Genomic DNA, 13,218 nt, shown 5'->3' with positions numbered 1-13,218 from the left:
AAAACACGACCTTTACTTGTTCCAACACCCACCTCTGAAGAGGGCTACAGCTTGCATTAGGAAAGGATGAAGCTGATCCCACTGATCTTGCACTGTCAAGTACAATAAGACACCGTGTTCTAAGTCCTACCAAACCAAAGTCATCTGCAGGCATTCAGTAATGGTCAATGGTGTCTCTCAAGCCTTTCTAGTGACTTGAACAACATGGGACATGAGGGTTTCTATAAGTACATTCTGTCCGTTCCCCTCATCCCCAGTGATCCAATAGACTTGAATAATACCACCGTTTAATTGTCTACTTGGGGTACAAGTTCATTAAAAAAAGGACAGATAAAAAAGCAGAGCTCATTTTCTCAATACACTATTGCCCCTGCAGAGCTATAGAGGCTTAGAAGAGTAATAACAGTTTCTTACTTAAAAAAAAAGGAACAATTTTACTTACAAATAAGCTGCCATTTTAGAGCAACATGCAACTATAACATAACAGTCAGTAGCAGAGGACGTTCAATCACGTGACACTTTTCAGCTCCAAAGAAAACACACTCTTCCACAATATACTTTAGGTTTGTGCTTGCATCATGAGATAGGAAGAAGAGTTAACATCTCATGAACATTCGAAGAAACTTGGAAAAGTTGCTCTTTGCGAGGTTTTTGTTTTATTTATTTATTTTGCTTCCCTTTTAACCACATCCCCTTCCCAAAATACTACCTCTTTTCTGATGGATTTCTGGATACTTTTTCATGAAGACAATCAAAGTTTGCATCCTCACTTCCTACAGAGCCACTGTTTCTGTTCTTCTTGGATCCACTTCGAAACACCTCAACTGCAGACCTTAATTCTTCCTCATCCATGCCAAACACATCTTTGTACAGGATCTCATATAATACAGCTGAACAAATCAACACAAAGCTCAAACCAAATTAAGGTAATACCAGTTCCATAAGAACTGCTGCAATTTTCAAAGTAACCATATCTTCAGATGTTATCTACTATTACAAGGCACTAGTTATATTAAATTCAATTAAAGAGAGGATCATAAAATAATTCAGGTGGGAAGAAGCGACCTCTGGAAGTCATTTGGTCCAACATCTCACTCAACAGAATAATGCATATATTAATATACAATAAACGAGCTTCCATCTCTCTCCTCCCCACCCCTAAAAACCAAAGCAAACATTGCCTTTAAACATATAAAACCACATAATTCTCTTCCATAGAAAAATTATTTCAAGTTTACCCTGGCAAATAGCAGCATTTTCCTGGAATTGTTTTGTATACACAGAGTCATAATGGCCGTTGCCGGAACAACACAGTAAAATCTGGGAAAATAATAGAAAAAAAAAAGGCTTTAAGGCTGCAATGATGTAAAACCTAAGTCTTTCTATTTGATATCCTAGCTCAAGACTACATTATTCTTTTGTTTTACAGTTTACACCAACTCATCAAGGAAACAATAAGTATTCTCAATATAAATATGAAAAAGCTGTAGAATCAGCTTAAAACGGAATCCTAGGTAAAGTCTCCAAGTAAGTTTGTCTATTATACAAAGAAAAACCATCAATTTGTACATCATGCTGTATTAAACATGAAATTAGAGTTTGCTTCCAGCTTACCTCTGAAACCAGCAATTGCTCAAGAGATAAATTAGACACAAGGCATGAAACGCAGTATCCCCGAGACACACTGCACAAGTATCCCAGGCACATTTCACCCCTCCCTACCCCAGGGACTAGAAGAGCATCTCCTCCTCCAGCTCTCCACAAAGCCTTGCTTTTACCAAGCAGGATTACACTGCCTTTTGAAAAGATGCGTGCTTTCTGCAACACGCACACCGATACACCAAGTAAACACACACCATCAAACCCATCCTGGCACGTGACCACAGCCAACTGCAACCAGCAGAAGCCCGTAGGAGCTATCAGCACATGGCCAGCGAGGAAGCTTCCCAGTGAACCAGCAGAAGCTGGGATGCCAGGGCTCTTAATTCAGCATGCACTGTATCTTCTGCCAACACGAGCTCTCATCTCTTGGTGAGAACGAGCAACAGCAGCAAGAGCTGCTGCCTGGACGTGCAGCCTAACGACAGACAGCTGCCAACACTTAACGAGAGCGCTGGTGGTAAAGCCTTTGAGGACGAACACACATTTAGACCACACTGCTCCATTTTTAAAGTTAGCTCACTTTGAAATTAGATTAAGCTACACAGAAAACTACATCAAAAAGGACAGAAGCACATGTAAACAAAGACAGAAATACTGACCAACAGAGAAGAACAGCTGCAGCACCACAGATTTCAGAGCAGACTAGCCACTTTGGCAAACATAATAGCCCATACTGAAATCCATACCACAGCAACTACACTAGCGCTGTGCCTGAGCTAGCCACATAATTGTGTGGGCACATCTACATGACTGCAGAAAAAACACGAGGGGTCAGATGGGAGGTAATACACATTATTTCTCCTTTATGTTCCCTCTTTTTGCCTCCAGCAGTAATTTTTGTGTCGATAAGCTGTTCCATTAGCTCCCATTCTTAACTGGGCTCAATTTGTGTCTCATAGAAATGAACCAGTTTGTTAGATTAATCCATTCCCATTAACGTCCCCTTTTTAGGAAAAAAAAAAAACACACCTGCACACCTCATCCGACTACAGGAAGAGTGGCACTGGGGGTAGGGGAGAACACCTGCTCTTCCCCAGTACAATAAAACTATCTTGTTCCGCTCTTCAACTCAACCCAGATACTTCATTCTACCCTGTCAGATCAGCCAAATTCCCACTGGTGTTTTTACCCAAAGAGATTTCAGAAACAGCAAAAGAACATTCTGGAATTGTGATGTTACCTCTTCCTGCCAAAATTAAACTTCTTACCAATAACGAGCTGGGGTAACAAAAAAGACTGGCAGAGGAACAGCACACAACCAATCCCTCAGATGGGAAGCAAAGCTACTATAATTGCATTAAATGTTGTGCAAATACTGTGTTTTTCCCACGAGCTGAAGTCAGCTCTGGGGTTTTGTGCAGGTATGCAAGAGCACTAGGGTTACAAGAGCCCAATCCCAGTGGCAAGTTTTTGTAACTAAGCAGGACTGGAGGTAACTAGGATTCAGGGGCAGGAGTAGGAGTAGGAAACTGCCTCACTACTTCTCACCTTGTCTTCAAAGCCATTGTCTGTAGCATACGTGGGTGGCTTTCCAGGGTACCGGTACAATATAAAGTCTTGCCTAGGTAAGCAGAGGAAAAACAAGTCTCTAAAGGGCACACTTTTAGTAGAACCATGTTATGAAGAAGTTTGCAGGGAGCTGTTTAGAGAATCTGCCGTTGGTTTATGGAAAAATCAAGTAGAATACTTTTCCTGATAAATAAATGCTACCATGCAGCAATAGTTACATGAGCAAAAAACATGTCTTAGAGGAAAAAAAAATTTATCTGGGAAAGATCATTTAGTCACAGATTAGGTCAAGCACTTACGCTTACAGCAGAGCGCTTACACACTGACAATTAAGTCTAAGTGATTTAGTCACCCTGCAAAAGGATTGGAGCCTCAGTACGAGGAAACCAGTAACTCTTGCAAAACTTCAATCTGTTCCTTTAGTACTGGAACGGACCAAGCCTGCAAAGAGAGGGTTTCTTCCTTCCACCACCGGAGAGCCAGACTGCTTGTTACAGGACAGCAGCATTTTCAGCAAGACAGCAACACCTGCGCAGGCTCACGTCACCTCTGAAATAAGTATCAGGGTTTACACACCAAGTAGGGCAAATACTCCTCACTGCTGGAGCTTTCAAGAACATCTGCATGAGTTTTAGTCATGCTTGTAACTACCAGACAGTGTTTCCACTACACACAGCTCCTTGGGTTTTTTTTCCCCGTTTTCCATCCTTCAGCCACTAGAAGGAAACACTTGACTTCAGAGTTTGACACTAGCTAAAAGATAACAAATAAACATTCCTGGAAACCGACCCTCCCCTTAATCCACACTCCAAGAACAGGGGCTGTGATGGCAGCTGTTCACATGTTAGTTTAAGCAACTTTGTTAGGGTAGCATTTCTCACCATGTTTCACACATTAGTGAGCAACAAACAAATAAAAGGCTCTGGGGCTAGAACCCAAACATGATCAAGTTCAAAACAACGTGAAACTTGAGAAAGAGACACTTACTTGTACATCACTGATAAAGCACTCATTTCCAGCTGGCCAGCACTTTCCTAGGCAAGATTATGAGTGACATGAGATAGAACCAGAACACTCGAGAACTCTAGTCCAGTTCTCTGTAGTATTAATATTACCTAACCAAATTAACACCTAACCAAACTCATCAGTTAGTTAAAACAATCAATCAATGCATTTGAGAGTTGAGATATTAGGATTTCCAGGAAGGGAAAAAAAAAGCCTGCAACACAGGATGGCCATGATTACCAAGCTGAATAACATGGAGCTAGTTCTGGCAGTGACTCTTAAACGCATCACTCATGAAACATTTTTTTAAATTAGAACCACTAGATTTGTTTCAGAGACTGCTGTGTTACCATACTTATTGGTTAAAGTCTAAAGAAATAGAAGTTTGAACTCTAGTATTCAAACCTGGGGTAAAGAAAGAAGCAAGGGATTGGAAAGCCTGATAAACATATGACATGAGGTACACTCCACATATTTTGCTTTTTCCTTCTTAAAAAAGAATTGCAATTATGAATAAAGCCCACAAGAGGCCTCAGCTTTACTGTCCAGTCTGTATAGATTGCTCTTTTGCAGCAACACAAATACCTCACTGGAATCGATATTGTTTATGTATGTGAATATTCAGTACAAACCCATAGTATTACCTATGCAAATGAGACCCCAGCATCAGGGTCTATCTAAAAAAAACCCCAACCCCAAACCACCACATTTTAAACCATCATCTAATTACTTTCCTATTCTAGTCTCCTCAAATTTCAATTTCTTGACAAGCATTAGATCAGTCTTACCTTTGGATCTCCCAGTCGTTCAAGGTATTTCTCAAATGATCCTTCCACGTACTTTCAACAAAACAAAACAAAACAAAAATATAAAAAAACCTTAGCCAATTGAAAAGCAAAGTTAAACCTCAACACTATGCCATATGTTACTACCTGTTGAACAGGACAGGGAATAGGGACATGGACACCAAATTTGGGACTAGTTAGTAACAGTGACTCATCTCCCTCTTAGATTAGATGAAGCATTTAACTGCAATTACGGGGAGGGACGGACGGGGACACACACACCAAAACCCACCCCCAAAAAAAGCAAACCAAAAAACCCCCAAACACATCCCAGTGCCACACAAAACTGCGCCATGCACGCTCCCGCACAAACTGCCACACACAAAACCAACCCAAAATCTATCTCTTTATGCAACATTTAAACGCACTTTGAAGTTTTCCACCATCTTTTGATGCTAGTGTCCTACTCTAAAAATCCTACATACTCCCTACCTACTAAGTTCTGCAACAGTTGCTCCACAGAGAATATGGCACACAAATAACTGTCACCTTACTGGTTACTTGAGTATTAGAAACTTGCTTGTTGGAGCTCAGGAACTTCAAAAACATGAAGTCAGATAAAACTCGTGCGATTGCAACTCAGAGCAAGCAAGCCATCGCCCTGCCACTGCTCTTCTCTGACACGCACCAAGCCTGGCAAAGCGCGACATGCTTTCAGTTCCTATGTTTATGTGGGAATGTTTATGGCTAAACCACTCACCCCCTACCCACACCACTGCGGAACTACGTCTGCAAACCCGCCTGGCACACGCGTTACTTACAGATTCAAACTTCTGCTGGTGGTGCCTCATGAACGAGACACAAGCTTTCCGAACTTCCACGTGATGAATTTGAGATGAGAACAGCTAAAAAAAAAAACCACAAAAGTTGTGAAAGAGCGAAGGGGAAAACTGCAGACAGAGTTTGGTTTACGCTCCACACGAGGCTTATTTTACCCGTAAAGACTAACGGCACCACGACGCGCTTCCCAAAGCGCCCGGGGGAAAGCGGCTGAGGAGAGTCCAAGGGACGCAGGCGCCCGCCTGCCCGAGCGCCCCGGGGCTGATCGCCCCCGCCTCCCGCGACACCCCACTCCGGGCACCCCGGAGGGGTCTCCGGAGGCACCCCCGGCCCACCCCCGGCAGCCTGCCTGCAGCGGACGCCGCCCGCCGCGGGCCTGAGGCGCCTCGGCTCCCCCCAAACCGCCACCGGTGCCGCCCGCCGCCCACCTGCTCCGAGACGGCTCGGAAGAGGCAAGAAGCGTCCTTGGCCGTCATCTTGCGGTACAGCCCCAGGCTGCCCAGGTACTCGTCCATGGCCACCTCGCTGAAGGACTTCTGCCCGAAGTACTTCTTCCAGCCCTTCTGCATCTTCCCCGGGCGGCGACGGCTCCAGCGGCAGCGGCTGAAGGGGGAGGCGGCGGCTCCGCGCGGGGCGCTGCGCTGCGCGGCGCGTGGCGGCGGGGCGCGCGGCTGCGGCTAATGAGGGGCCGCGCCCAGCGCGCCCACCTGCGCCGGGCGGCGCGGAACGGAACGGAACGGCCCGGCATGGCACAGCATGGCATGGCCCGGCCCGACAACCAGCATCCCCCCCCCTTCCCGGCGGGGCCGGGCGCTGCCACTCACGGAGCGCGCCTCAAAGGCGCAGCTGGTGCCGGTTCCCGGTGCCTGCGAACTGCCCAAGAGGCAGCGGCGAGCGGGTGCCCTCCCGGTGAGCCCGCGGACCGCCCGCAGGGGCTGCCTCCCGCAGCAGCCATTTTAAGGTGCCCGCGAAGAACCCCAAATCCCTGTCCCGCTCTCCCGCGTAACGACCGCAGGGGCTGTCCGAGCGCGGAGGGGTCGTTTTCCTCCAGCTCCCCCCCCCCCCCCCCGCGACCCTCGGCGGAAAACCGCGGTAAGCCCCAGCAGACGCCGTCTCTTCCCGGACCTGCCTCGGGAAGAGAAGGGAGTCTTTGCCAAGTTAACTCCTTCCAGCTTCATTGCTTGATGCGCCCGTGGCTGCAAGTAACAGCGAACACCACTAGTCACGCCTGTGACTGCTAGTTACTGCAAGTAACTAGCGAAAAATCAACTGGTTATTCGAAATTTCCTGTGGCGTTCCTGCGTGCTCTCCAGACTGGAGACAAGCTGCTAGCGGTAACCTTGAAATTTCAACAGCAGCTCTCATTAAGTGAAAAATCTTAGTTGCTCCTAATAAAGTATCTGGGGAAAACTTTGGGGATCGGTAAAAATCACTCTTGCACAACTGTGCAGCACGATTCATTGCACGGAGAGCCCTTGTGCTTGAATTGATCACGAGAATGCCTCTACGCACATTTAACTTGCTAGTAAAAATTGCACCCGGACGTCAGATGCACCCATTCAGGTGTTTCTTTTTCTTAAGCAACAACAAAAAAAAGCCCACACAAATAATGTACTTGCAGGAAGGGCCATTAGCACCAACTATGCCCTTACACAATTCTAGAGTATTACAGACCACATAGCCTGCATCGACATTTTTAAGTTAAAACTCCCTGTGGTTTTCAAAATATTTACTTTAACAAATTGGTGGTAGCATCAGCACAGTTGACGATTTCAGTATTTCGAACAGGGAGCTCCAATCGGCATCAAATAGAAGCCCAGACTAAGTAATGACAGCACCGTGTAAATGGATTGTTTATTACCAACCCTGTCCCTTTCCACGTTTAATTTGGGAGTAAATCACCCAAAACCAGGTGAGTCAGTCGGTGGACAGTTTGGCAGCAGGTTTGCAGCTCTTGACTTTTCCCACTCAGATTCACCACATGCCCCTTTCCCTTTAAACAGGCTTAAATCTCTCTCTTTTCAAATTCTCTTTTCAGTGCTACTGTAAACACATGAAATGAGCGCTGGAGGCATCTGCTTATTTGCAGAACATCACAGGAACATCGACAAGGACAACTTCTTTCGGTTAGTACTAGCCAAATACGGTCAAGAGACCACTATGTATATGACATGCCGGTGAAGAAGTAATTCAGCTTGTCCTCCTCACTGGAATTACCAACCCAGTGCAGATTTTGTGATGTAAATATCCGTCTGACCGAGAAATTCGGTAGTTCATACTCCTCCACCCCCCTTGTTGGCACTGTGCTCTTTTAAGCACAAAACTGGATGACTTTAAACTGGCACTAAAAAGAAAACCACTTAATTTCATTTAATATTAATAGATATTTTCTTTGAGTGTTTGTCCCAGTTGGTAGACTCTTAAGTATGGAAGGCCTCACTAGGAGAGGAGAAAGGTTTTATTCTGACATTTTTATTCCTCTGTATTGTTATTGAAACCCAAAAACTTTATCCAAGAACAAAGCAAACTTTTCTGGCTGTCCAGGAGGAAAAGGTTTCAAAGTTGACAAGTCCATCGACTGCAGTGTCTCCACAAGAGTGCTGTAAAAACAGACCAAAACCAAAAATTAAAAAAAAAAAAATAAAATCAATCCCAAAGGGAATTTTTTTCTTCACAGAATTTTCTTTCTATTCATACATACATAATTCTTTAGCGTGGAAACAAAATTAAGGACACATTGAAAGGAAGACGAGACCCCACAAACCAGCGGGCCCCAACCATCACTGGCTCATAGGCAGCGTTGCTGAGAACACACTTCGACAGCTTTGAGAGACCACCTCAACTCTTAACTTTTTAATCTTCTGCGGTTGCCATGTTGGGAGACTGCACAAGATCTGAAGATCTTCCCCATAAACCTATCTGAACGCATGGCACAGTTCTCTGCTTAACACATAGCCAGAAAGAACAGCTAAATCAATGTTGGCTTGCTGTTATCAGACTGCAAATAAGGCTCAAATGCTAGGCACTTTTCAACAAAAATAAATAAAAATTCCTTCCTGTTTCCGCAGCTGTCAGAAGCACTGAGGTAGTAAGTTTAAGGAACTTGCACAATACAAATGAATCGGGTCTAGTCTTTTCAGAAGGCTCTTCTGAAACATACAAAAATCCTACTTGCAGGGCAAGGGAACAAGATGCAGACTAAATAATAGGAGTTGTATTTCCTCTGCCTTCAATTAAGAGGTCATTTGTTAATTACAGAGTGCAATCAATCACAAATAATCATAAATAGAAAACAGTAAGATACAGTCAAAACAAGAGAGCAGATGTAACTAACAGGAGCCAGGATGAACAAAAACAAAAGGAGCTGGTTTTTTTTGCTGTTGGGTGGTGGGTTTTTTGGGGGAGTTGTTTGTTTGGTGAGTTAGTTGGGTTTTCCTGAAGCGACAGGCACTAGATCTCTGAAACTCCTTGTCAGAGGATGTGGTGGATTCAGGAAGTTTGGTTAAAAGGGCAGCCTGGTAAGTACTTGGAAGACAGAGGTATGCAAAGTTGCTAACTGGACAGCATCTGATTTAAGAATCCCCCTGAATCAAAGTACTTAAGAGCATTAGAAGGAAAGTAATACAAGTACCTTATGCTCTTGCCCTGTTTCCACTTTTGGCTGGGCATCTGCATATGGCCACTCAAATAGGGTACTGAGCTACTTGGACTCCTGATCTGTATCAGCAAGGCCATTCTTACGTTTCGTTCTAAATACTCCAGATACTGACGTAATAAAATTGAAAGTGTATCTATAAAGTCAACTTTAGTGCCCTTTACTAGGAAAATCCACATAGTAAAATGATGAATGGAGTCGTAAGTCTGCAGGGAGCAATTTATATCTTCTGCCTTATAGTTACAAACTGATGGTCTGGGTTATATTATTTCCAGACTTCAAAAAATAATCCAACAACTAGTGAGAAAGAGCAGAGTAGAAGCTGTTAGGTGCCTCTGGGACGCTACCTGACTGCTCCAAATTCAACCACTTCTACTTGGTATAAAGTGCTTTGCTTCCAATCCGAATACACGTTCCCTCAAAAAAAAAAATTAAAAGGAGTCATGGTCAAAAGGCCAAATCCTAATAAATTTGGTAAATTAGCACCTAATGTTAATCTATCCACTATGGAAAATCTACCTTGCAAACAAATGGCTGTTACAGAGGAGGATGCAAGTTTCCTTGCTATGTTCTCAGTACTGTGGTAACACTGAGCGACGGTGCTGAACACTGCTTGTTGAGTCAGGTCAGCTACAGCTGCTCCGTACCTGCAGTTACAGCAGAAGACGTGTCCTTCTCTGTGGAGCTGCTTTGCCAGTTCAAGCTGATGGTTGTTCATCAGCTTTTCGTTTATTACTACTATGAGTGGTTTTCCTTCTTCTAGAGTCTCCAGACAGCTACCCGCACCTGCAGGAGAAACAGAAAGCACGATGAGTTTTTGCCCTGACAGGTGAAATATCATCCCGCTTGCTCCTGAGACACAGGAGGCTCCCGAAGGTGAACATTTAACCGTTCGGCTCCAGCTGTGGACCCCAACATTCCCTCCCCGCCCTCCCCCGAGCTGTACGGAGCCAGACTTCGCCCAGCCGACCTCCCCTCCCGCAGACCCGGCAAACGATGCGGCTCTACCTGCGTGGCTGATGACCAGGTCCGCCCTCCGCAGGTCCTCGGCCAGCGAGTCCTTGAAGCGGAAGGCTTCCACCGCCAGGGCCGGGCTGCTGCACAGCTCCGGCTTCAGCTCGCCCCGCCCGACCTGCAGCACCAGCCTCTCGTAGCCGCGGCTCCGCAGCACCTGCGGCGGAAGGCGGGCGGTGGGCCGGGGGTGTCTGTGCAGGTCGGACACGGCCCCGCTCTCGGTTACCTCAGTGCGGCGCGGGGGCCGCCGCCGCTTCCCGCCACTCGCCACGGCCCCGCCTGGCGCCCCCCGACAACCGCCTCCGGTAGCCCCCGCGCCTCCCCCCCCCCCCCCCCCCCGGACATCCCCGGCAGCCGCCGGCGGAACCGGTGGGGGAGAGAGGGCGGGACTGCTCGCAGCGCGCAGGCGCTCCATGGAGGCGCTGCGGGCAGGCCGGGGAGCCCCGGGACGGCTGCGGGCAGAGCCGAGCTCCCCGCCGCCTCACCTGTAGGGCCGCCAGGGAGCAGACGGTCGCGATTAGGTCGTCGAAGCTGGTGGTGCCCACGGTGACGAACACGGACTTCATGGCCGGCGGCAGCCCGCGCGGAGCCGCCAGAGGGCGCCGCTCGCCGCCGCGTTCCCTGCAGAGGCTGCCGGGACACGCCCGCTTCCGGACGCGCCGCCTCCGGCCGGGCGGGCAGGAGATGGCGGCCGGGCCCTCCCGCTGTCACGGCGCGGCGGGGTTCCGCTCTGCAGTGCCGCGCTGGTCGGGACAGCGACCGCTCTGACTTAACGGGCCCATTCGCTGTCAGCGTTCAGCGAGGTAGCCGCCAGCGCCTCCATTTTTCAAACTTTCCGCGAGGAAAATAAAACCCCAACCTGCTGCTGAGTCCTGTAATGGCAGCCCGGGAGCGAGGGGCTGCCGCTCCCCTGGAGTGCTGGGTCTCACCGAGGGACACGCTTTGCTTCTGGTCAGAGCGTGCCCTGGGGACACGTCGTAGCACTGCAGAGCAGGATGCAGGCCTCCCTTCGAACGAGCAAAGGCGGGAGAAGATGGCGTGTGTTTCTGTCAGTAGGGAGCTTGGGTGGCTGTGCCACGTGGATATCCTTCTGCTGATACCACAAGGATTAGGGAAGATGGGAGACAGCAGGAAAAAAGACCAAACTGAAGTGTGCGTTCTGTGTTTTGTTAGAGAACTTTAATAATTCTGCCTATGTACATGCACTGTGTCCACCCCCAAAAAAATCCCAGAAGTGCTGCAAAATCCAATAGAAACCGCTGTCTGCTGACTCTCTGTTGGTTCCTGAAAGTCCGACATGAAAGTTATTTAGCTTAAATAGATGAATGTGTCACAGGAGCTGAGACTGCAAGTCAAGCAAAACCCTGGAAGTGAGACTGAAAGCAAAGCTAGGAGCTGGATCCTCCTGGTTTCTTTTCCTTGCTTTGCCGCTGACCAGTGTTAGCACCTTGAGGAGGTGCTCATCTTTTCTGTTTCTCCACCTGCAAGGCAGCATTTGAAAATTTGTCCTCTAAAGCTTTCTGTGGAGGTGATTATATTAATATGCAGAGAACTGAGTGTTTTAAAAATCTTCCAATTTTTAAAGACACTTTTTTTTTTTTTGCCTACCCTCCTTCTCTTGGCCTTTTGAAAGATACATTCTCAGTATCATTGAGTACAGGTAGATTTCCCCTCCTGCCTATTGCCCTTTCTCTAAGTACATATATTTCTGGTGCTGTTTCAGGCTGGTCTTACTACCTTGTTACAAGGACTGAGGAAAAGTACTCCTTTGAGCCAAAGCACGTCAGCTCCCTGTGGAACGTGATCCTAAGAGCCAAGGGACAGGAAATCAGGCAGGAGCTGAGGCTGGAGATGAAGGCACTTTTTGAAAAGTAAAATGCTATTCAGAGCGTGCAAAAATCAAGTGCAAAGATGAATTCACCAGTACATTTATTACTTCAGGTACATTTCCCCTTTGTGATGAAAACCCATGGCGGGCACAGGAGGGATAACATTTTAGTGTAAAAAAAAATCTGAACAATAAATCTGTTAACAGTTTTGTCCACTGAAGGCTAAGAACAACCCCTTAGCAGTTGCACAAACTGAACTAGCAGTTTTCTTTCTTAATTACAAGTGTAACACAGTGTACAATTCTGCAAAAAGAAACTACTGAAGTTAGACATCTAAATCTATTTATTCCCTGAATTAAATTTAATAGATGAGGTCACATCTGTGTGCACTACAGAGTGTTCCAAGAAAGATGCAGAAAAGATGTAGTTATCTTGAGGATACCTCTGATTGCCACGTTAATGGCTTATTCACAATGCTCATTAGACCCCTGTTGCTTTCATTTAGCATAATGAGCCACACTGAAATGTATTTATTTTTTGATTAAAGCAAATGATGCTGACAGCAGACATGGCCAGGGGGAGGGTGGCACTTCATCTTGGGAAACGTGCTGTAGAGCAAAACAATATGAGTCCTGAGTGCACAGGGCTTTAGTGGCCCTGACCAGCCTCACCCAGCTCTTACTGCTCTCCCTCAGGACAAGAAAGCCAGGAACTGAGGTTGACCACAACAGAAGCCATGCAAAGACCTCACCAACAGAGCATGGTCTGACCACAGCAGAGAAAAGCAAGCAGAGCAGGGGCAGCAATAGGTCCAGCAGTTCAGTGACCATCAGGCAAAGACAAGGTAACAAGCCATTTCCAAAGTCCATCCAGGAAACCCAAACAGCAATTCAAGAGCAAAAATAGCAAGGACACCTTC

At 46.7% G+C, this 13,218-nt stretch overlaps 1 protein-coding gene across 1 annotated transcript in view; it reads right to left on the bottom strand.

Annotated features, from left to right (window-relative positions):
* The window catches only part of ALG13 (ALG13 UDP-N-acetylglucosaminyltransferase subunit), a 29,998-nt gene extending 18,962 nt beyond the window's left edge, over positions 1-11,036 (bottom strand). The window contains exons 1-11 of the mRNA XM_086619913.1: positions 10,956-11,036; positions 10,465-10,627; positions 10,104-10,242; positions 8,308-8,401; positions 6,230-6,472; positions 5,783-5,866; positions 4,965-5,015; positions 4,159-4,205; positions 3,151-3,223; positions 1,239-1,320; positions 710-890 (exon numbers count right to left, since the gene is read on the bottom strand). Of these exons, the coding sequence (XP_086476039.1) occupies positions 710-890; positions 1,239-1,320; positions 3,151-3,223; positions 4,159-4,205; positions 4,965-5,015; positions 5,783-5,866; positions 6,230-6,472; positions 8,308-8,401; positions 10,104-10,242; positions 10,465-10,627; positions 10,956-11,036 (1,238 nt within the window). The remainder of the gene's footprint in view (positions 1-709; positions 891-1,238; positions 1,321-3,150; positions 3,224-4,158; positions 4,206-4,964; positions 5,016-5,782; positions 5,867-6,229; positions 6,473-8,307; positions 8,402-10,103; positions 10,243-10,464; positions 10,628-10,955) is intronic.
* Positions 11,037-13,218: the final 2,182 nt, after the last annotated feature.

Source organism: Tauraco erythrolophus, chromosome 13, assembly GCF_009769465.1.
Source record: "Tauraco erythrolophus isolate bTauEry1 chromosome 13, bTauEry1.pri, whole genome shotgun sequence".
In the NCBI taxonomy this organism is placed as follows: domain Eukaryota; kingdom Metazoa; phylum Chordata; class Aves; order Musophagiformes; family Musophagidae; genus Tauraco; species Tauraco erythrolophus.
This window is presented reverse-complemented; position numbering and strand designations above follow the sequence as displayed.